At 42.8% G+C, this 25377-nt stretch overlaps 1 protein-coding gene across 1 annotated transcript in view; it reads left to right on the top strand.

Moving 5' to 3' along the window:
• The window catches only part of LOC115477091 (fermitin family homolog 2-like), a 162002-nt gene that overhangs the window by 93585 nt on the left and 43040 nt on the right, over nt 1–25377 (top strand). The window contains exon 4 of the mRNA XM_030213708.1: nt 21111–21242. Coding sequence (XP_030069568.1) covers nt 21111–21242 — 132 coding nt within the window. The remainder of the gene's footprint in view (nt 1–21110; nt 21243–25377) is intronic.

The following is a 25377-nucleotide window of genomic DNA, read 5'->3' as shown; positions in this document are numbered from 1 at the left end:
GGGCTATGGGGCAATTATACCCTCTGTGTGAGGAGCATTTGGCTCGCTTTGCAATGCCTAAAGTAGATGCCCTAGTCACTGCGGTGACAAAGAGAACTACCCTCCCTGTGGAAGGAGGAGTTGTCCTGAAGGATATACAAGACCGTAGGCTGAAAGCAGCACTTAAACGGTCCTTTGAAATTGCAGGTCTTACTGTTCGGGCGTCAGCATGCAGTTGTTATGCTGCTAGAGCCTGCCTGGCGTGGTTCCAACAGGCAGTGGAACAGCCCGGAGATGGAGTGGGCCAATATTTCCTCAGATCAGTGGGTTCTGGACCTGATCAGAGATGGCTACAGAATAGAATTCAGCGCCCCAGTAAGAGACGTGTTTGTGGAGTCCCGATGCGGTTCTGCCGCCAAACGGGCGGCGGTAGAGGAGACTTTGCAAGGTCCGATTCAGTTAGGGGCCGTGTCCCCGGTACCTCCCGCCGAACACGGCTACGGCCGATACTCCATCTACTTTGTGGTGCCACGAAAAGTTGGGTCTTTTCGCCCTATTCTGGACGTAAAAGAATTAAACAAGTCCCAGAGAGTGCGGCATTTCCACATGGAAACCCTACGCTCTGTCATTGCTGCGGTACAGCCAGGAGAGTTTCTCACGTCTCTAGACCTGAAATAAGCTTACTTGCACATACCAATTTGGCCCCGCACCAGAAGTTTCTGAGGTTTGCGGTGTTGGGAAAACATTTCCAGTTCCGGGCCTTGCCTTTTGCCCTCGCCACAGCTCCCCGAATCTTTTCAAAGGTAATGGTGGTAGTAGCTGCTTTGCTCAGGAGAGAAGGTATCAGGGTTTACCCGTACCTAGACGACTGGCTCATCAGAGCAGACTCTGTAACAGAGCTATCAAGCTACAGCCAGAGTTGTCTCAGTACTTCAATCTCCAGGCTGGGTCGTCAATATGGCCAAAAGTCACCTGAGCTCCTTGCAATCTCTAGAATATTTGGGGGCCAGGTTCGACACAGACTCGGGCTATGTATACCTACCCGAGCTAAGGCGGTGCAAGCTTCAGAATCAGGTCCGTCTGCTCCTGAGGATGCCCCGCCCGCGAGCTTGGGACGTTGTCCAGCTGCTGGAATCGATGACAGCCACATTGGAAGTGGTGCCCTGGGCGAGAGCGCACCTGAGACCTCTACAGTATTTCCTACTTCAAAGATGGTCTCCAGTTTCTCAGGATTATCAATGCAGACTTTCTTGGCTCCCTGCGGCCCAACTCAGCATGGAGTGGTGGCTCTCAGACAGCATGCTGCGGCGAGGAATGCCACTGGCGCTCCCCGATTGGTGTCTAGTAGTGACAGATGCCAGCCTGAAGAGCTGGGGCAAGGGGAAGCATGCCCAGGGTCTATGGACACCCGAGGAGTCGGAGTGGTCCATCAACCACCTGGAGTTGAAAGCGGTGTTTCAGGCGCTTCTGGCCTTTCAAGTGACCCTGGAAGGATTGGCTGTCAGAGTGATGTCTGACAACACGACAGCAGTGGCCTACATAAATCGACAAGGCGGCACTCAGTGCAGAGCACTGGCCTTGCAGGCTGAATAGATTTGCCACTGGGCCGAGCTGCATCTTCATTTTCTGTTGGCAGCTCACATTGCAGGTCAGAGCAACGTGCAAGCCGATTATCTAAGCAGGCATCAGATCAATCCAGCAGAATGGGAACTAGCAGACTAAGTATTCCTGCAGATATGTGTCAAATGGGGCAAGCCCGTGATGGATCTTATGGCGACAAGTTCAAATGCCAAAGTCCCGTGCTTATTCAGCAGACAGAGAGATCCTCGCTCGGCAGGGTTGGATGCCTTGACTCAGCCCTTGCCTCCGGGCCTACTATATGTGTTCCCTCCGTGGCCCTTGATAGGGCGAGTGCTCCTGCGGATTCGGCTGCACTCAGGAGAAGTGGTCCTCATCGCCCTGGATTGGCCCAGAAGGCCTTGGTATGTGGACCTCCGACAGATGCTAGTGGAGGCTCCCCTTCCTTTACCTCTGGTACCGAACCTGTTTTCACAGGGCCCGGTAGCCAAGGAGGACGCCTGCCGCTTTGGTCTTATGGCATGGCGATTGAGAGGGCGCAATTGAGGGACAAAGGCTATTCAAACACAGTCATTTCCACTCTCCTGCAGGCCCGCAAGCGTTCCACTTCCGTGGCTTATGCCAGGATTTGGCACCAGTTTGAGTCTTGGTGTGCTTCAAAAGCGATCACACCCATGCGGGCTCCTGTCTCGCCGATTCTGGACTTTTTGCAGGATGGTGTACAAATAGGCTTGGCCTATAATTCCCTGCGGATGCAAGTGACAGCGTTGGCCTCCCTTCATGGTAAGGTTGAAGGCGTGTCTTTAGCTGCTCATCCAGATGTGGCACGGTTTCTTAGTGGAGTGCTTCGGCTCCGGCCTTCCGTGCGAGCGCCCTGTCCAGCTTGGAACCTGGGGCTAGTTTTGAAGGCTCTGCAGGCTTCTCCTTTTGAGCCGCTTCGGCGAGCATCGGAGAAAGGTTTGACACTAAAGGCCGTTTTTCTTGTGGCCATTACTTCGGCGAGACGGGTGTCAGAGCTCCAGGCGCTGTCCTGTAGAGACCCATTTCTGCAATTCTCAGAGTCCGGGGTCCTTCATGCCTAAGGTGGTTTCAGCGTTTCACCTAAACCAGCCTATTTTCTTGCCCTCCTTTTGATAAGGAGGAGTTTCCAGAATCTTTTGGGCAGTTGCACCTGTTGGATGTGCACAGGACTCTGCTGCAGTATCTGCGAGTTACTATCTCTTTCAGGATCTATGATCATCTTTGTTTTGCTATCAGGTCCTCTCAGAGGGTCTCCAGGGTTTAAAGCCACTATTGCCCGCTGGCTCAAAGAAACTATCTTTTCAGCTTATCTGCTTGCCGGCCGGTCTTTGCCTGTAGCCTTTAAGACGCATTCTATCAGAGCGATTTCTTCCTCTTGAGCTGAAACTGGAGCACTCTCTCATCAAGAGATATGCAGTGCAGCAACATGGGCTTCTAAGCTCTCTTTTGCCCGACATTACAGGCTGGATGTGGCTGCTAGGAGGGATGCGCGTTTTGGAGCACAAGTACTAGCGCGTGGTGTGACCTGTTCCCACCCTATATAGGGATTGCTTTGTTACATCCCATACGTAATGGCTTCATCTGCTTGATGACAAGGAAGGGAAAATTAGGTTCTTACCTTGGTAATTTTCTTTCCTTTAGTCATAGCAGATGAAGCCATGAGCCCTCCCTGTATGATTGTCTGTATGCTGTGAATCTGTTTCAGGTTCTGTTCTTGTTTCCTGAAGTTTCTTCCTTGGGAGAAAGTTGGAAAACAGTCTTCAGGATTCTTGTTCACTTATAGGATGAGTCCATTCCCTCCAGTTTATGTTTTGGGAGGATGAGTTTATTCCCTCCAGGAGGTTGCGTGTATCCCCTCCAGTTATACAATAAGGAGGATGAGTTTATTTCTTCCAGGAGGATGTGCTCATTCCCTCCTTTTGAGTTCATGCCCTTGTTAAGGGGCCATCGTTCGCTGTGAGGAAGTTCATGTTATTCCCATTGCGGTTTGCCATACTGCTTTGGAAGCTTCAAATACTGAAGAGGCAGTGGAGCTGGCTGGCCATGAGGCACTGTGAAAAGTTGAGTGCTCTCTATCTCCCGCTGCTGGTTGATGGACACAACCCATACATAATGGCTTCATCTGCTATGACTAAAGGACAGAAAATTACCCCGGTAAGAACCTAATTTTCCCATGCAAGCCAGTATTTTTCAGAGATGGGGAAGCAGTAGAACTAAAGGTGGGGAGGCTTAAGATCAACGTCTGGAAATACGTTTTCACAGAGAGGGTGGTGGATGCCTGGAATGCCCTCCCTGGGAGATTGTGAAGACAAAAATGGTGACAGAATTCTAGAATGTATGGGATAAACAGAGGTCTCTATGTTTAAAAAAAAAAAAAAAAGAGAGAGAATCCAATTAAAGCAAAACTTAAGTGACCTCATAGCTGGAGTGAGCTTTGACGACAGCTTCAGAGGTTTTGAAGTAAGACCAATGCTTGGCAGACTTCTGTCTGGTTTCTGTAAACGGCAAAGACTGATCAAGATCAGGGCTGGAGTGGACTTCAACAGCGATTCCAGTAGTTGGTAAGTAGAGATGATGCCAGGCAGACTTTACAATCTGTTCCCCAGAATTGGTAGGGAGAGAGAGATTAAGTAGACCAGTGTTTAATCATTAAGTGGAACCTGTGCAGAGTGCCAGATACAACTCGGACATCTTGTTGGTCAGACTGGATGGATCGTGCAGCTGTTTATCTCCAGCATTTACTATGTTACTAAAGATCCCATCCAGTTCATCTGTACCCCCTTATCCAAACCCACCCTAAGTATTTATCTGAAGTAAAGTAGAGTGAAGGAGTAGATCATTTTATTATTGATCCCGTTATAACTAATGCTTTATTTATGACATTTATATCCCACAGTATTCCCACCCATAGGCAGGCTCAATGTGGCGTACAATAATAATAAGCAATAATAGTACAAAGTACAGTAGACAAGGTCACAGGAGAGAAGAGAAACAACAAAGGAGGAAGAGGAAGAGAGGGGAGGAGATAAATCAGCAAGGAAGGAGTCGTGGGCTAAAAGGGCACGGCACCTGTAGGGCTCTTAGCGTATGCACTGCCAAAGAGGAAGGTCTTGAGTCGCTTCTTGAAGGTTGAGTGATCAGAAGTGAATTTGACCTCTCGAGGCAACCCGTTCCACAATTGAGTGCTGAGGTAAGGAAAACAGGAGCCATAGGTGGTCTTATATTTGAGGCCATGAGGGGCAGGGTAGTGGAGGTTGAGGTATGAGTGGGCCGACCTACGGGAATTCCTGAGTGGCAGATTAATGAGAGTGTCCATGTAGGAAGGGGCATCACCATAGATGATTTTGTGCACCAATGCACAGGTTTTGAAGGCAATGCGGTACTGAAGGAAGTCCTTATGCGAAATTGGTTGTTCCCTTTGTCTGATCCTGAATAGAACTGAATCCCAATATCAGATCCACGGGAAACCTGGATTGATGAGGTCTCAGCTACCTGACAATTCCATAGTGGTGGACTCCACTCTCAAAAGAGCCAAGAGCACTAGAGACTATGCCTCGGCGCCCCCAGGCAGAGAATGTAGAACCTTGGACTCTTTTGGGAAGAAGGCGTATCGGGCCGCTATGCTCGCTGCCAAAATCCAGACATACCAGCTGTTCACGAGTATCCACTTTTGGAACTCGGTGAGGCAACTGTTTAGCTTGGTTGATGCGCTCCCTCCGGAGCAGGCCGAGCCTTTTCGCCAGGTGGTCAGGCAGCAGAAGGTGTGTCAGATTTCTGGCCAGGGGTACGTTCAACACTTCTGATGTTACATCCAGGATCGCTGCCCAAGGTATAGTGACTCGCAGACTCTCATGGCTGCGTGTCTCTGACCTGGATCATTTGGTCCAGCAGTGGATGGCGGATGTTCCTTGGCAGGGGGAAAACCTTTTTGGTGAGAAGGTAGAGGATCTAGTTGACCAGCTCAAGAAGCACAATGATGCTATGGATTCTTCTGCTACTACCTCCTCATCTAGGAGGTTTTTTGGAGGGAAGAGGAGTGCTCCCTATTCCTATGCTAGGCGTAGGTACACTCCTGCTTCTCGGCAGCCTGTCCAGGCTCAGTCCCAGTGCGCTCGTTCTCGTCAACAGTGTGCGCCTAGGGCCACTGCGACTCCCCAGCAAAAGCAAGGGACGGGCTTTTGACTGGTTCCAGTTCAGCATAGCCTCAGTAAACGTGTCCATACCGGACGACTTGCCGGTTGGGGGGAGGTTGTTTTTTCACCAAAGGTGGCCTCTTATAACCTCCGACCGGTGGATTCTTCAAATTGTCCAGTTAGGATACACCCTCAATCTGGACGCCAAGCCTCCAAATTGCCCACCGGGAGCTCAGTCCTAGAGCTCCCAGCACAAGCAGGTACTTGCAGAGGAACTCTCTGCCCTTCTACAGGCCCAAGCGGTTGAACCCGTTCCACCAGGGGAAGAAGGGCTGGGATTCTATTTCAGGTACTTCCTTGTGCAAAAGAAAACAGGGGGGATGCGTCCCATCCTAGACCTAAGGGCCCTGAACAAATTTCTTGTCCGAGAAAAATTCAGGATGGTTTCCTTAGACAGCCTATTTTTCTTCCTTCCTTTTCTAGTTGTTGGGTAACTTTCTGTGCTCTGATCCCTTTTCATTGTTTTTATTTTTTTTGTTCATTTTTTTGGCAGCAAATCAAAACGCTGGCCACTGTCTGCTGTGGAACACTTGTAGAAGACGTCAGCACTTTTTAAGTTAAGTGCGTTTTAAAACGTTTTTGACAAAACATTGAATTAGATTTTTGCATTATGGGAGGTTTTTTTTTTTTTCCCCCCAGCCTATGATTTATTTATTTATTTATTGGTTGCATTTGTATCCCACATTTTCCCACCTATTTGCAGGCTCAATGTGACTTACATCGTGCAGTAGTGGCAGTCGCCAATACTGGCATGAAGAAATACAAAGTGAGGTTATGACAGACTAATGATCAGAATTGATAGACATATTGGGGGTCAAGGGGAAGAGTAGGTTATGTCCAATATGAACATTTATATTGTTGTGTTGCAGGTTTAGGCATTTAGGTTGAGTTGTTTGAGCATGCCTTTTTGAACAGGTAAGTCTTTAGGCGTTTCCGTAAGATTAGGTGGTCGTATGTTGTTTTCACAGTGGTCGGAAGCGTGTTCCATAGTTGTGTGCTTATATAAGAGAAGCTGGATGCATAGGTTGATTTGTATTTAAGTCCTTTGCAGCTTGGGTAGTGGAGATTTAGGTATGTTTGTGTTGATTTTGTTGTGTTTCTGGTTGGTAGGTCTATGAGGTCTATCATGTATCCCGGGGCATTGCTGTAGATGATCTTGTGAACCAGGGTGACAGCAAGAACACCATTGCTGCTTAAAAAGCATTGCTTTCTTGGAATCTGAGGCTTTTTCCTCCTGTTTATGCTTCTTACAAAGCTACACTGCCAATTCTCGGTGTTGTAAATGAGGAAGCCCATTCAATTCCTCTCATTTGCCCCGTGGGAATCCCTAGCGCAGCTTTGTAAAAGAAGCCCTAAGATTTGGATATATGTATTTGGATATACTCACCACTTGGGGGATATGTAATTATAGTTTTGTGCATAAATCCCTGTTTTTTTTGTGTAGAACAGAACCACCTCATCAGAGGTGCCCAGAGTTGCACACAATTTCAAGCAAAACTTGAGCTAAGTGTGTGCAAAGCTTAGCACACGTTATTGCTTTTGCTACTTAAAAAACAAAAAAGTCAAACAGCTTTCAGGTGCCAAATGATAGAATGAATGAAGAGCCTAAGTCTAACTGAACACTCCTGCATTATGCCTGCTGATCACAGGAAGCCAGAATGGCATGGTGATGCAGTGATTAATGAAGCAAATCCTTGGGTCTAGACAGGGCATGAGTGGCTGGACTCTGACTCACAGGTCTCCAAGAAGCTTCAGCTCTATCATCAACTCATTGCTGTAAGCCAAATGGCGCTCAACCTTTGAGATCGTTTTTACTGCTGCAATTGTCTATTGCCTATGTTCAACTTATTCTTGCAGTACGCTGCCTTGGATGAATTTCATCAGAAAGGGGTTTAATAAATCCTTATAAATAAGACTGCTTAATGTGTTCTCTAATAGCTGCAGTATTTTATGCCATCACTTTGCTGTTAAGGTGTCTGTGGTGAGTAGGAGGGAGAAGATGAAGGGTTAAACTTACTTCCAGCACAGGTTCCAGGAAATCCTGGACTGTGAGTGCCCTTGTGAGTCTGGAATGAATAGGATGCATGCATTTTTATAGGGCTAATTTTTGTTTTATATATAAGACACAGCAGGTTGTGAAAAAGTCCAAAGGTTTCGTGCAGGATGTAATGGTACACCAAATATTAGCTCTGAGGCATCCTAATTTGACCACCAGTTTGGCATTTATTACCTAATGAATTTTAATAGTAGTAGTGAAGATGAACAAATTTGACAATCGTGAAGACTCTTAAATTAAAGCTCTTATTTCCTAAAGGGTTAAAGCCGTCATAAATACTAGCAAATATTTCTCTTAGCTTTTCAAATTGGTGTGTTTTTCTAATATTAGGTTATTGTATGGCATCTTTTCTTTGGTGTCAGGGTTCATTGAATAGCAAGATGAGTTTATTGCAGCTGTCATCACATATGACGTGCACGATTGACATTTCCTTTTTTGAGCCATATTTGTCTGCATGTCCTTGCTGTTGGCTTGCAGTGATTGATTGTACCACAGGCTCCCAAGTAATTTTATAAAAGAGTGCATTATAATCTGGTAGGGCTACTTCATTATAGTTCAAGCCTTTTCTGTGATCAATGTCTTCTGATGGGTCCAGAGGACTGAGGCTGGTTTCAATATAGCTAATTGACTATAGCTGTTACTTATGGCACAGCAGTGTCTTATGCCAGTACAGTAGTAACTTTGTCTAAGTTGAAGTGCTGCGGTTCAAAGCCAGCTGAAAGGGTCTAGAGCCTTGACAAAAGCGGCTTGTTAAGCCTGTACTGTGAACCATCCTTTGTGACTCCAAACACAGTTTGAAAAGCTACCATTCTTTATTTTCCATTTATACCATACTTGAGTTTATATGGGATATTTGAGCAAATTCATTGGGGCTTGGCTCCTTCCCCACTTGCCCAAGTTGTTGAGTTAGTGCTTGAAAATGTCATTTTAAATGTGATTCTTGCCTGAGAGGAAGTGGAGCACAGTGACATCTTGAATAAATAAACTTTCATATGTAATATCTATAAGACAGATAGCTAGAGACACTGAAAAGCAGGGGGATGCAGTGACATAGGGCTGCTGCTGTTGCTTGGATTTAGGTTTTGTATACTGAGGTACAGAAGATTAAAGTTGATCACTGCCAAGAAGCTTGGTACAAAATGTTCATTTTCCCCAGAGGTGCATGCAAGCCAGAAAAGAAGCTTTGTCCAAATTTGGAACGTGGTCTCCCATTTTACTTCTTTAAAACACATTTTTCTGTAGTTCTTTGCAAGCAAATTGCTATGGTCCTCCTACAAGGAGGATTAATGGAATATAAATTGAGATAAGTTATTTGTTCCCTTTAACTGCAATGTGGAATCCTCTAGGAGAGGTATATATACTTCTGCAACTTATGACTAAAAGCAGTATTACTACTTGTTTTTTTTATCAATAGGTAGGATATAATTCGATGAGCAAGAGGGTGAGACCATTGTGTAGTATGCGGATGGAACGGGTCTCCCAGAGGTCCATAGCCCAGTGTAAAGTTTTTAAGCATGTGTGGCCTTCCCATATGCAATGGTTCCCTCACCCCCCCCACCCCCATTTTGTCAAATGACAAAACAAATTTCCTTATTAATTGTTTAGTCTAATAAGGAGAATGCAAGCATTGCTAGAGAATGTCCCCATAAGCTCAGAAGCAGACTGTGTGCTCGGAAAGACCAAATCTTCTGCACAGATATGGATTCTGTGCATTCTAATAGATTCTCAGCTTCCAGTATATCCTTTATCACAGTGGGAAGTCCACTTGCCATTTTACAGCATCAGGCCATCCCTGCCTTTGTGCCACTTCTCTTTCTTACAAATGTACAGGTATCGTGTAAAGTAAAGTGTTGGAGAAGCACCATTACCTTTTGCACAGAGAGATTATCCAGCTGCAAAAATCAAGAAGCTAATCCATAGTTGAACAAGAAATTCCACCCAATGCACAACGTAGATGTTCATTTTTAGTGCTCAGGTTTGGTATTCTTCAAACATTTACCTGCAGATGGTTGAATAAGATTCATGCTCATTTTACAGTAAGCATAATGACCTGTAGTGCAAATATTGCCCTGCTCACCTATTCAGCCACAGGATGCTTTCAGTCCTTCACCTGCATGATTGTCTAAAAGTATGAATCAACCCACTTCCATTCCCTTCTTATAATAATTTTTTGGTGACTTAATTATTTAACCTCTCAGGAGTCCTTTATAATGTCGGGAGCCAGACAAAGCTCTGACCTCTCTGCCCAGAAGGGTATGAACTACACTCTTCAGATTCTGAACCTTAAGGAGTTGATGCTGCTCCCACATCAAAGTGACCTTTAATACTTACCAGATCCAGATAATTTGGACTTCCTCCAAACCTTCCTCCTCCTCCAGTACTGAATGAATCTCCTTATGAGGACATCTCCTACCCAAGATTTCCTGAAGGTTCTTCTCTTCTGAAGTATCCTTGTTCTGTGACTTTGGACTATTAAAGCGCAGAGGTTCCAAAATCCAGTGGTGACCCCTATCCACGGCCACTTTTCTGAATAGCTCCAGATGTAGCAAATCAAATCAGTAATCGATCTGTTTCCAGGAAGTTCATTTCAAGTACAAAGTTCAGAAATTTCCAGGTTTCAGTAAAATACAGTTGCCCCACTCTTGTGGTGGCTGAGTCTTCAAGAAAGAAGGCAAAGTATATAGAGAAAAGATATTGCCCCAAAAGACCTCAGTTTGCTATGCCATGATTTCACCACACTAGGGGTTGGAGACTTGACAGGAGTGTGGGTTAGGCAGATCTAATTTCTCTAATATCAGGGGGCATCTATCCACCTCAAGCTTCAGGAAAGGTTTAAAAATACCCAATTTAAAAAACTTATCTTGTCTTTTTACATGGACTCATTGTCTTCTGTGGCCAAGAAGGATGTAAATATTGATTAAACCTATATAACTCTTACTAATATCACAGATGTGCACAGGCAGTATACATAGGAATAGACTACAGAAATATAGCTGGATGTTCATTTAAATTAATAAAAAGTATGAATAGGCATGGGTAAGAAAGCAAGAAGGCTCAGGAGACACTCTAATGCCCGACATGGCCATATTTCACCTAGAATATAGGCTGCATCAGGGGCATTTAATAGTACAATAAATAACATAAAAAACAATCAGTGAAAATTTCAGTTGGTCACATTTAGATAGATAAACACTCTTTATACAAACCATTAGATGTTAAATGAATAAAAGTTAATTAAGAAAGTCCATTAAGAATCAAACTATATCCACTAAAACCATGCACCAGCTTTACAATTTAAAACTTAGAAGGTAAAATTGTAAAGCTGGTGCATGGTTTTAGTGGATATAGTTTGGTTCTTAATGGACTTTCTTAATTAACTTTTATTCATTTAACATCTGATGGTTTGTATAAAGATTGTTTATCTATCTAAATGTGACGTAGCCTGTATTCTAGGCGAAACATGGCCATGTCGGGCATTTGAGTGTGTGTCCTGGGAGCATTAATAAAGACTGCTTTTTCTTCCTTCAAGGTCTGCTCTTTGTCTTTTTGTTCCACGGTGAATATGCAAGGGTACAAAATATTTTTTAAAAACCCAACACCTAATAAGCTAAATTGAGATTAGAGCTGGTTCTTGGATGTATTTTTCATCATCTTGCTGATAGGGGTTGCTTGTAACTGTTTTGTTGCTCTCTGTGTGGTTGCAACTCATTTTGGGGATTGTTGAAAGGACTGGATAAATAACAAAAATAACTTGTAGATCAGATCTAATGTCAGATACCCTATACCTTAAAAACTTCCCCTCAAAAAAAATCAGTTACAGTAAGTTAGTCCAGATGTGTCTCAAAGTGGTAGTCACTGTTGACTGATCTAAGCTCTGAATACCATGGAGAACAGGACTGCTGAATTAGTTCTGGTGCTAGTTGCTCTGTCCCTTTCTGGCTTCACCACATCTAATCATTTGTTGCCTCATCTTGGTGGCTTATAGACCAACCAGGAGCACAGAGCAGAACTATTTGAAAAAACACCACAGCTAAGTGGTTAAATATTTACTTAGCTTTACAAAAGGCCAGTCGACACTCTTTTTAAATAGAAATAAAAGTACTGGGAACAAATTGTTTATGTAGCAATTTTTCTTGCTGATCTCATTGACATGGGCTGTTTCCACCCACTTCTACTGGTTATCTGTCTCATGGAAAAAGAAATTAGCATGTCTCATGGATGCTAATTTAGACCTAAGGCTTAGTCATTTGCTTGGATGGTGCCTATACATAATGAGTGATGCTTTCAGTTATTGGCAACATTCATTGCAAATTACACAGGGTTTTAGGATGGCTTCTGCTTTCAGGGATGGGATGCATGTCATCTTCAATGTCTCCCAGAGCGTTATGCATGCTTTGAAATTATGTATAGGAACTGAGAGGGAGATGGAGATAGCATAAAGGAAGTCTTAAGTCAAGAATGCATAATCCCTTCCTGTCTGGATCATTCTTAGGCAGGGTATTTTACATAAAATATATATATGTAACTTGTTGGTAGGTCCAGGTTGGGATCAGTAATCACTGGGAGACCATTGGGATAAAAATCGCACTCTATACACAGTAACTCAGTCCAGTCCAGAATTTGGGTTCTGAACGAAAAGATTTACTTAAACTTTGTTTAATAAATCCTTGGAGACGGGAGAGGTTCCGAGGGATTGGAGAACGGCGGATATGGTCCCTCTTCACAAAAGTGGTGATAGGGAAGACGACGCTGGAAACTACAGGCCGGTAAGCCTCACTTCGGTTATTGGAAAAGTAATGGAAGCCATGCTGAAGGAAAGGATAGTGAATTTCCTGGAAGCCAATAAGTTGCAAGATCCGAGACAGCATGGTTTTATCAGAGGGAAATCGTGCCAAACGAATCTCATTGAATTCTTTGGGTAACTGGAGAATTAAATCATCGGTGCGCTATAGACGTAATCTACTTAGATTTTAGCAAAGCTTTTGACACGGTTCCCCACAGGAGGCTCTTAAATAAACTCGATGGGCTGAAGATAGGTCCCAAAGTGGTGAACTGGATTAGGAACTGGTTGACGGACAGAGGGTGGTGGTAAATGGAGTTCGCTCGGAGGAGGGAAAGGTGAGTAGTGGAGTGCCTCAGGGATCGGTGCTGGGGCCGATTCTGTTCAATATATTTGTGAGTGACATTGCCGTAGGGTTAGAAGGTAAAGTTTGCCTATTTGCGGATGATACTAAGATTTGCAACAGAGTGGACACCCGGGAGGGAGTGGAAAGCATGAAAAAGGATCTGAGGAAGCTAGAAGAATGGTCTAAGGTTTGGCAATTAAAATTCAATGCGAAGAAATGCAAAGTGATGCACTTAGGGAGTAGAAACCCAAGAGAGACTTATGTGTTAGGCGGTGAGAGTCTGATAGGTACTGAGGGGGAGAGGGATCTTGGTGTGATAGTATCCGAGGATCTGAAGGCGACGAAACAGTGTGACAAGGCGGTGGCTGTAGTGAGAAGGTTGCTAGGTTGTATAGAGAGAGGTGTGATCAGCAGAAGAAAGGAAGTGTTAATGCCCCTGTACAAGTCATTGGTGAGGCCCCACCTGGAGTATTGTGTTCAGTTTTGGAGGCCGTATCTTGCTAAGGATGTAAAAAGAATTGAAGCGGTGCAAAGAAAAGCTACAAGGATGGTATGGGATTTGCGTTACAAGACATATGAGGAGAGACTCTAGTAGCGCTCTAGAAATGATAAGTAGTAGTGTACCCTGGAGGAAAGGAGGAACAGGGGTGATATGATACAGATGTTCAAATGTTTGAAAGGTATTAATCCGCAAACAAATCTTTTCTGGAGATGGGAAGGCAGTAGAACGAGAGGACATGAAATGAGGTTGAAGGGGGGCAGCCTCAGGAAAGATGTCAGGAAGTATTTTTTCAAGGAGAGGGTGGTGGATGCTTGGAATGCCCTCCCATGGGAGGTGGTGGAGATGAAAATGGTAACGGAATTAAAACATGTGTGGGATATGCATAAAGGAATCCTGTGCAGAAGGAATGGATCCTCAGAAGCTTAGCTGAAATTGGGTGGCGGAGCAGGTGGGGGGAAGAGGGGTTGGTGGTTGGGAGGCGAGGATAGTGGAGGGCAGACTTATACGGTCTGTGCCAGAGCCGGTGATGGGAGGCGGGACTGGTGGTTGGGAGGCGGGAAGTACTGCTGCGCAGACTTGTACGGTCTGTGCCCTGAATAAGGCAGGTACAAATCAAGGTAAGGTTTACACATATGTTTGTCTTGTTGGGCAGACTGGATGGACCGTGCAGGTCTTTTTCTGCCGTCATGTACTATGTTACTATGTAAAAGACCAAAAATCCTAGGTACAGTGCAAAAACAGCAAGCACATAGTCACTCATTCCTTGAGGATGTTCCCTTACGAGACTCCTCTTCAGAGTTGGTTTACTCCCAGACGAGAAAACCACTGTGAAGTCTCTCTGTGGATTCTAGGGATGTCCTCTGTCTCTTCCTCCCTCTGCCTTCTCAGGAACAGGATGCTTATTTTGCCAGCTGATTCACTCCTTTCTCCTCAGAAATAGTGATAGGTTGGTTCTCTGTTTTAGCTTACATCTCCAAGCAAGTTCAGAAGCCTCAACATTGTCACTACTCACCACTTTACTCCCCTTGGCACTGACACTGCTTGCTAAAGAATGTGGTACAATGGCCAGGGTATCAGAGTCAGAGACCTTCAATTCGCAGTTTGGTATAACGGCCAAGGAAGCAGGAGCCAAAGACGATTCAAACAGGGCTGGAGTTTTACACCAAGTAGTTTCCCTCCAAACGGCATCTCCAATTCCTTTCTTATATCTTACCCTTAGAGGGGTGCTTCGTCTCCGTCCTCCCGTACGAGCACCTTGTTCAGCTTGGAACATGGGGCTAGTATTAAAGGCTCTTCAGTGTTTGCCCTTCGAGCCGCTGAGGCGAGCTTCGGAGAAGGATGTGACTCTAAAGACAGTCTTTTTGGTGGCCATTACATCGGCGGGATGGGTGTCTGAGCTTCAGGCGCTGTCCTGTCAAGACCCATTTCTGCAATTCTCAGAGTCCGGAGTAACGGTATGTACTGTGCCTTCCTTCCTGTCTAAGGTGGTTTCAGCGTTTCACCTAAACCAGCCTATTTTTCTGCCCTCCTTTACTAGAGAGGAGTTTCCGGAATCTTTTGAGCAGTTGCACCTTCTGGATGTGCGCAGGGCTCTGTTGCAGTATCTGCAGATGTCAAATGCTTTCAGGACCTCTGATCACCTTTTTGTATTGTTGTCAGGTCCTAGCAGAGGGTCTCCAGCATCTAAAGCCACTATAGCCCATTGGCTTAAGGAAGCCATTTTTTCTGCATATCTGCTATCTGGCCGGCCTCCGCCTGACGCCTTTAAGGCACATTCCACAAGAGCGATTTCCTCCTCTTGGGCTGAGACGGGAGCACTCTGTCTTCAAGAGATATGTAGTGCAGCTACTTGGGCTTCTAAGCTCTCTTTTGCCCGTCATTACAGGCTGGATGTGGCTGCCAGGAGGGACACGCTTTTTGGAGCACAAGTGCTTGTGCGTGGTGTGGCTTATTCCCACCCTATCTAGGGATTGCTTTGATACATCCCATTCATAATGGATTCATCTACTGCTGATGACAAGGAAGGGAAAATTAGGTTCTTACCTTGGTAATTTTCTTTCCTCTAGTCACAGCAGATGAATCCATGATCCCTCCCTGATTTCTGTTTTGTGTTCAGTTTTTCCTGCAGACATGTTGCCTCATTGGGAGAAGTTGGAAAACAGTCTTCAGGATTTCTGTTCTATTACAGGAGGTTGAGTTTGTCCCTCCTTTGTGTTATTGCTCGTGTTTTGGGGCGTTCGTTCACTGTGAGGAAAGTTCATGTTATGCTACTTTGCGGTTTAACTCTGCTTTAGAAGCTTCAAATACTGAGAGGCAGGTGGAGCTAGCCGTCCTAGAGGCACTATGGTTTTCAGTGTTCTCTATCTCCCCCTGCTGGTAGGTGGACACAACCCATTTGTAATGGATTAATCTGCTGTGACTAAAGGAAAGAAAATTATCAAGGTAAGAACCTAATTTTCCCGTTTCCCCCCTCCCCCCCCAAGTGTTGGATAACTTTATGCCTTCAATGATGTAGCTGAAGTACCTAATTGCATCATGAAAGTCTGGATGTAATTGCTCAACTTGATGTATAACTGGCTTCCCTCATGTCCATCTCAATAACAGACTATGGACTTTTCATCCAGGAACTTGTCCAAACCTTTTCAAACCTAGATAGGCTAACTGCTGTTACCACATCCTCCGGCAACGAGTTCCAGAGCTTAACTATTCTTTGAATGAAAAAATATTTCCTCCTATTTTGTTTTAAAAGTATCTCTATGTAATTTCATTGTGTCCCCTGGTCTTTGTACTTTTTGAAAGAGTGAAAAATTGATTCACTTTTACCCATTCTGCACCATTCAGGATTTTATAGACCTTGATCATATCCCCTCTTAGCTGTCTCTTTTCCAAGCTGAAGAACCTTGATCTCTTTAGCCTTTCCTCTTATGGTAGGAGTTCCATCCTTTTTGAGTTTGGTTGCTCTTCTTTGAACCTTTTCTAATTCTGCTAGATCTTTGAGATACTGTGGCCAGAATTGAACACAATACTCAAGGTGAGATTGTACCATAGAGCATTACAGAGGCAATATTATAATCTTGGTCTTATTTTGCATCTTGGGTAGATTTAATGTCTACAATGACACCTAGATCTTTTTCTTGAGTGCTGACTCCTAAGGTGGACCCTAGCATCAGTTAACTATGATTCGGCTTATTGTTCCCAGTGTGCATCACGGTACATTTGTCCACATTAACCCCCTGTTTACTAAGCCGCACAACAGTGCTGACACAGCTCATTGAAAGTGAATGGGCTGTGTCAGCATTAGTGCACAGCAGCCACTAGCACAGCTTAGTAAACGGGTAAATTTCATCTACTGTTTGAATGCCCAACCTTCCAGTTTCCTAAGGTCTTCCTGCAATTTTTTTTACAATCCATATGTGTTTTGACAACTTTGAATAGTGTTGTCATCATCTGAAAATTTAATCATCTCACTCGTTCCAATTTCCAGATCATTTATCAATAGAAATCAAACAAAATAAAACATGGAAAAGAAAATAAGATGATACCTTTTTTATTGGACATAACTTAATACATTTCTTGATTAGCTTTCGAAGGTTGCCCTTCTTCGTCAGATCGGAAATAAGCAAATGTGCTAGCTGACAGTGTATATAAGTGAAAACATTCAAGCATTACTATGACAGTTTGACAGGGTGGGAGGAGGGGGGTGGGTAGGAAGTATGCATGGGGACATCAAAGCATATCATTGATATTCTAACAGGATGGGTGTGGATAGGTGAGGGGAGGGTGATCAGCAGAGACATACAGCTTTATGGTTTATAATGGGCTATGAACCCCAGATCCTTGTTAAGTCAGCTAGCACATGTGCTTATTTCCGATCTGAGGAAGAAGGGCAACTTTCGAAAGCTAATCAAGAAATGTATTAAGTTACGTCCAATAAAAAAAGGTATCATCTTATTTTCTTTTCCATGTTTTATTTTGTTTGATTTCTATTGATAACCTTAAGAGTGGACTAACACGGCTACCACACTCCTCTACTTAAGACAGATCATTTATAAATGTTGAATAGCACTGGTCCCAGTACAGATCCCTGTGGCACTCCACCCTCCTCCATTAAGAAAAATGGCCATTTTAACCCTACCTTCTTTTTTTTTTTTTCTGTCCAGTAACCAATTTCTAATCCACAGAAGGACATTGCTTCCTATCCCATGGCACAGTTTTCTCAGGAGTCAAAAGCTTTCTGAAACTCTAAATACACTGAGGGGCCGTTTCAATATGATGTCTTAAGTCCGATTTTGGATGTTTTGCACGGAATCTCCTGCAGTATATAAATGGCACCTATATGTGTATTCTACGTGTATTTTAGCACAAGCTTTAAGCGAATAGGTCCTGTTCTAAAATACTACTGGAGTTGTACATGTCCCGACCTAGATGTGCCAATCCCACTTTCTAAGTTCTATCTAAAATTATACCTCCACCTTTCTTTTTCTTTTTGGTCTTTTTACATTGAGGTTCTCAGATACCTCTGTATAGTGATTTATATTTTTATTTCTATTCATTAGTTTCTTAGTTTCTCCAAGGAGAGGTGGTTATTCTCATTTCCTCTGGCGTTGTGTGCTTGTTAGGGTTTTTGCTATATAATATTGTAGCATTTACTTCTATGATATTGGTGGATAGTCTTTTTCTTGTTACATTACTTAGAGGAGTTGATGGTTGATTTCCTAGCCTACATGGAGACAAATGATATGCTGGGCTCAAAGAGAAGAGAAAAACTACTGATCTCCTGATCTTGCTTGTCCTTTCATTCTGCCCTATGTCTTGTTTTACATTGCTCATATCCTACTGTGTTGGATCTGTATCTCCTTCATGGAAGTATTTTCATTTGCTTTGAATACTTTAGCAGTTTTCTTCTGGTGCTCTTTGGCTGCTCCTGCACCCATTCTGCCTCCCTCTAGTTCTTTATTCTCCATTTCCCAGCTGTTTCAAAATGTCTTTTAGTCAGGTACTATTCTCCTTCAGTTTGTCCAGTCAGAGATTACATTTGCATCAGTTGCCCTTTGCTGTTTTTAAATATTTTTGCTTGACTCTTCATTTTTTTGGTGAGCTCTTTGTACACCCTCTAGCTTTAACTGCAGGGTTTGTGGCATGAAAGTAGCAGTATATCTTCAGGAGTCCACCTAAACTTAAATCGCAGAAGCTAATGAAAAAAGAGTTTGGACTATCTCATCCTAAAGTGTGTGTAGGGCCTAAAGTTTCATCTGGGGGTGTAATAATTACCTGAAGTGTTTGTACTATTACTTCCACCATTGTTAGCCCTATTTGTGTAAGCTAAGGATGAGCACCCCTTTTTTTTTTTTTAATTCTTGGTTATGGTCACTGACACACTTTTTTCCTTTCTGTAATACATCAATTGTAGTGTTCACCTGACAGTTGATTATAGGTGTTAGGCAACTAGATTATCACCCAAAGATGCTAAGGTTAGGACACTAAATCAGGCGTGGACATTATTCAAAAATACCATCTTGAAAGTCCAGTCCAGATGCATTCCACATATTTTTGCAAAGGTGGAAAGAAGAGAAAACGTCAGCCAGCATGGTTAAAAGATGAAGTAAAAGAGGCCGTTACAGCCAAAAGATTGTCCTTCAAAGAATGGAAAAAGGACCCAAATGAAGAAAATAAGAAGCAACATAAGCATTGGCAAGTTAGATGCAAAGCATTAATAAAGAAGGCCAAAAGAGAACATGAAGAGAAACTTTCCGCAGATTTAGGTGCTGAGATATCAACTAAGCGTACTCTATATACTGCGCCTAAATCAAGGTGTTGTTTATAGAGTATGCTTAGTTGGCATTGATTTCTGTACTTTTTTTTTTTTTTTAGGCGCCATATATAGGATCCTCCCCCTTGATGTATTTGGAATTAGGAGTCAGGTATTAGATTGGATTATAGGTTTTTTTTAGTTAGTAGATCCTACTGTGTGAAGATGAATGGAATGTTATTAGATGAATGGGTAGCACATACCAATGTTCTAAGGGTTCTTCCCTTTCTTCAATTTTGTTTAATCTTTTGATGTCATCTTTGGGTTTTTATATGGAGAAAGAGGGTATGTATCACCTATGCTGCTGCTGATATGCTATATTTTTTCTTCCTTAAAGATGATATGAGCATGGATTATCAATGGTTGAGAAATGGGTAAATTGTTTACTCTATAAATTAAATCATGATAAAACCAAATATTTTATTTTATCAGCGCCTAAAATTGATGTGTCAACTATACGGTTGCATTTTAATGGTGCTTATTTGAAGACTGAAACAGACTGATTTTTATCAAAATCTAAATACGAGAGTGTGACTCCACTATATATTACTTTGCATTGGCTTCCTGGTGAAACAAGAGGGATTTTAAAATCTGCTTAATGATTTATTTGTTTATAAATGGAAACATGCCTGGTTAGATAGATCAGTGGATTTTATTTCCAAAAATGAGAAGTAGAAGAATAAAAGGAAGTTATTGGGATTTTACTTTTCCCTCACCTAAAGGTATCGGAATTAAAACATTGCAAAATATTGGAATGATCTGCCAACTGACATTAGGTCTATGTCTTATGTTTTATTTTGGAAATCTTTAAAATCTTGTTTAAACCTCACCTAATAAAACATTTTCTAAACAGCAGCTGTATACTATTGCTTCTTTTTATTCTATTCTGAATTTTTAAAATCTGTCATACTTGACATCTTATTGTAAGTCACATTGAACTTGTATGTGGTAATTGTGACTTATAAGAAATAAAGTAAAAGTATAAGATGTAGCACTAACCATGTTCCACCCACGCATTTATGTGCTATGCAATGCATTTTTGTGCGTAGGTGCACATTTACCTGTGAAAGTGCTGGTATTCTGAACATTATGCGCACAAGTGGCACGTAAGTGTAGTTGCCCAGTTATAGAATTGCCTTTAATGTGTACTATTTGAATATTTTTTACTGCTGTTAATTGTCTGCCTATGTTCAGCTCATTCTTGCTGTACATTACCTTGGGTGAATTTCATCAAAAAGGTAGTAAATGAATCCCATTCATTGTAGATATCCTGAAAATATGTTTGGCTCTGGAGTGGAGGAGTAAGGTTAGTGGGGTGAGCTGTGATCTGCAGGGGAGGGGGGTTCAGTTCCCGTTGCAGCTTATTGTAACTCTGGGCAAGTCACTTAACTCTCCATTGTCCCAGGTACAGAAAACACTTTCAATTGTGAGCCCACTAGGGACTGAGAAAGTACCTGCATATAATGTGTACAGTGCTGCATACATCTAGTAGCGCTATAGAAATAAGTAGTAGTAGAGTGCCCAGGACAAGTTTGGGAAGCCCTACCCTAATACCTATTGTACTTGAATATACACTGCATTGATAGCTTTTCGGCTTGCAGGCAGCATATAAGAAATTAAAGACAGAAATAAAATGTTTTAGCAGAAAACTGGATTCTTTGAGGTTTTTGTTTTAGCAGAAAACTGGATTCTTTGAGGTTTTTGTATCAGCATAAAAATTATCCAGAGAATGTGGTAAGAAACTTTCAGAGCCGCACGTTCTTTTGGATAAGACAATTTGTGTCTTGAAAAAGATGCTTTTTTTTTTTAATATATAATACAGAGGGTTTTTTTTTTCCTGTATCAGATATTAGACACCCAGAAGAGCTGTCACTCTTAAGGAAACCTAGAGACCCAACAAAGAAGAAAAAGAAAAAGCCTGAGGATGGTGATGATGAGACACTTGTACTGGAGGGACCATTACTCACCCCTGGATCAGGTAAGTAAAGGAAGCAATTTCTCTCAGAGCAATTTGGAAGGGCAGTGAGAGACACCTAAGTTCCACTTCTGGAAATGTAGCGTATGTGTCTGTTGGTGATGCAAAATCCCTGATTTCAAGGGTTATTGTAAAATTAACCTTTGAATTGTAAGACTTTTTTTTTTTTTTTTTGTATAAAAGTTTTTAATAAAGATAACCATGTTTGGTAACTTCAGTTGTGTCCCTCTGGGATTGGTCCCAGGACCAGTGCTTTTGGATCTTTTTATAGTTTACGGTTTATTCAAGACTTGATGTACTGCTATTTGGTACACAGTTATCGCAGTTTACAGTTAATAAGGTATTGAAAGGCAGAAAGGAACAACAATTTAAAGCAAAGGATAGAGGAGCTGAAAATTAGTTGCAGCATACTGCGGCACAGGCAAGCTACCCTGTAAGTTGTCAACTGTAAAGGGTCACATATCTTTGAATGTACAATGGATAAACATACATGCCCGTTTTTGTCGTCATTGTTTAATCCAGATCAAAGTCATCCAGAAACAGATGTCTTAAGTTCCTTCTTCAATATTTGAAAACATGCCATTTGAATGGAGTTGAGAAGTTTATTCCAAGTTGTAGAACCCAGTAAACCAGAGGTTCTCGTCACAATCCTCAGAAAATACACCCAGCCAGTCAGATTTTCAAGATACCCACGATGAATTTGCATGAGAGATTTAGAAACAGTGGAAGTAGTGCTTCCATATCATCATGCTGATCAATCCATAGACTGGTGGGTTGTGTCCATCTACCAGCAGGTGGAGATAGAGAGCAATCCTTTTGCCTCCCTATATGTGGTCATGTGCTGCCGGAAACTCCCCAGTATGTTCTCTATCTCAGCAGGTGGTGGTCACACACAGCAGCAGCTCTGGCTAGGCCTCCAAGCCTAATTTTTAGGTTTTGTTGAGTGCCTGGGGTTGAGGGCTCTTCTTGAGCAAGTGCAAACCTGGTGGCGCCAGGTCCCTCCTTTTCTCCCCCTTCCCGCTGGCTCCATTTAAAAAAAAAAAAATAATAATTTTTTGAACGTCCTTAAGGGCGTTTATTTCAACGTTTATTTAAACGTTTATTGCAGCTACTCACTGGGACACCAGGTCGTTACAGCTCGGAGCGAGAAGCAGGTAATTTTACCTTTTTATAGCGGGCAGGGGGTTCCCCGATTGATCTCCACGTGGCCTATGGCGTCGGAGGGCGAGGGCGCGAAGAATCGCTCCCCGGACCGCGTGTGCGCTTCTAACGGGGATGCGGGGGTTTTAAAGTCTGATTCGCCCTTGTTGGGTGTCAGTTTGGAGGCCGGTCAGTGTCCCGGGTCTTCCTCCGGCGCGGCGGTTTTTCCCGCCATAAACGCCCATCCCCCGCTGCTCGCCTCCGCCATCTTGGCCGGCCACTCTGCTCGGACGGCTTCTTCTTGGGCCGCCCTTGAGCTGGGAGACGTTCATGCCATGGCCGCCCTTGATTTGGGCGACGGCAAAAAAGCACTTGTCTATTCATTGTGGGTATCCTGAAAACCTGACTGACTGGGTGTGTCCCAAGGACTGGGTTGAGAACCCCTGTACTAGACTGAAAATAGTGTCTGATTTTTATCTTGGAAAATTTATCTGAATGATGGTCATCAAAAGAGCAGAGAAGAGCGAGAGAGATGCAGGACAAAAGGAGGGTGCGGAATTTTGAAATTTTAGTTCAGGCCACACCTCTGTTGATAAAGCATCCTGTTTACTCATTCAACACTAGTAGCCTTTGGGTTCATGCAGGGGAAATTAAATCAAGATACTCCTGTGTCTCTTTAGTCGCCTTTATTACACAATGTTAATATTTGTACAGTATAGATAAATGCTCTGTTTCATGGAGCTTCTGGCAAAATCGTGGAATTTGGACATAGCAGCATGTTATATCTGATGGGCAGTTTAAATTCTCCGTTCAGTTGAAGGAGGAATTTAATTTGCTGTCCCAAAATTTATTTTTCTTATATTTATACCTTATGCACGCTTTGGAAATATTTGGGGAATTTAACTGATATGACAAGTGAGTAGAAACTAGAACTTTTTTGTTAAAAAAACAAAAAACTTGCTTGAAGGTCATCTAGCTTCACAATTCTGTCTTGCTAGTGATGAATGTTTGGGGACAGAGAAATGTTGGGAAGATTGGGTTGCAGTTGACTGGGGAACAATAGGATGATTTTCTGGGTTTCTATGACACAAACAATTCATTCTGCTTCAGTCATCCATTCCATATTTTTTTTTTCCTAACACAAAGTATTTTTGACTCTTGTTAAAGGTTTTTGGGCTAATAGCCTAAATAGTCCTAATTGCTGCTCTTGTAGTTGTGAAAAAGGAACCCTTTCCCATTTTTTTTTTTTTTTTTTTTTGGGGGGGGGGGGGGGGGTGGGGGTTGATACCTTGGCCTCATGCAAGGATGGAGTTTAGAAACGTATTCAGAATATTTTTCAGTGAATAGTCCTTTAACTTATGTGATGGTAAAGTTCCTGGTATGTTGAACAGAAATCTGTCTAAATAGTTATATATCCTGCTTGCTTTAACTTTTAAAATGATTTATTAATAATTGGAAAAGTACTGCTGTACTATGAGTATTTGTGTTGGGATTCTATTTGTAAACTTTACATTTATGTACATGTACACTCTAGAAATGTCTTTTACGCTGAAAGCCACATTGAACCAATCGCTGGAGTTTTGTGGATTGTAAGAAAATGCACTGTATTGTATTTGATGGACCTTTTGAGGTAACCCAGTATGGCGTATCATATTGCTTAGTTTGCCTGTGGCTTCCTAGCTAGATTAGTGGATTGTTTTGTTCATTTTTCCTTTTACAGATGTCCCTAGTTTGTGCCCCATCCATCTCTGCCAGTACCTCCCCCTAACAATTGATGGGGGAATATGATGTGTATCTTTTCCTTATCCCTCCAGACCAGTCCAGATGCATGGGTTATATACTCAGCAGGTGAAGGCTGAACTACTGAGCTGTGATGTCATCCTTTAAGGATCTTGTGCAGCCCCTTGGCCAGCTAGTATTTCTCAGTCTCTGGCAAGTGGTAGGTCTGATATCCTCGGCAGCTGTTTTTGGTCTAGTACAGGGATAGGCAACTCCGGTCCTCGAGAGCCGCAGGCAGGTCAGGTTTTCAGGATATCCACAATGAATATGCAGGAGATAGATTTGCAAGCACTGCCTCCATGGTATGGTATGCAAATCTATCTCCTGCATATTCATTGTGGATATCCTGAAAACCTGACCTGCCTGTGGCTCTCGAGGACCGGAGTTGCCTACCCCTGGTCTAGTAGGACTTTTATTCCTTGGTCAGCTGTTTAACTTCTCCTTTGTTTTTGTTTTTTTGTTTTTATTTTTGTTTTCTATATGACAAAGCAAGGCTAGTGTTGGTGGCTGCCATACACTTAAATGGGGGGAGTGGGGAGAGGATAATGTCTGGGTGACCCAGGTCCTTCCCTCTTTCTTCTCCCTGACCACCCCCATTTCTATATTAATTCCTGTCACCTCAGACCTTTCCTTTGTAAGAAAATTCTTGAAATTGCATACATCACACAAAAAAGGAACATTTCCAACTATCTGCAAATAGACATAACTCCACAAGTAATGGCAGTAAAAAAAAAAAAAAAAAAAAGGTTTATGAACCCACAAAGGTTAAAAAAAAGTGCTACAATATACTATCCATTCGTAAAGTGAGCTAGCTTAGATATCCATGCCAGCCGAACGTCTGCATTTTATTGAGCCTCAACAGACCAATTGAAAACAGTTTCCATTTCAAAAAAGTTGTGTTCTCATAAGTAATGAGCTACCAATTGTCTGGTTCTCTCTTACATCCAGAAAAGATCATAGTTATCCTCTTGCAACATCCATGAAAAAAAGATCTGGTCTATACAATAGAAATACAACTTCGAGACCTACTCTGTCTGGTTTTAGCATAAAATTTTATATGAGTCCTTCAGTTTCTCCAGAATTGCTGATAAATTAAGGCTATCAAAGAATCCATTTCTTTCCCAGTCTCTTGCTTTACCCTTCCCTTTTTGAGGGAGCAAGTCCATGTCCTGTAATAACTAGAAGGCGGGACTTCTAGTTGCAACTTTATTATACTGTT

This window comes from Microcaecilia unicolor, chromosome 9, assembly GCF_901765095.1.
Source record: "Microcaecilia unicolor chromosome 9, aMicUni1.1, whole genome shotgun sequence".
Lineage (NCBI taxonomy): Eukaryota > Metazoa > Chordata > Amphibia > Gymnophiona > Siphonopidae > Microcaecilia > Microcaecilia unicolor.
Note: the sequence above shows the minus strand (reverse complement) of the source record. Positions and strands in the feature narration are given on the sequence as shown.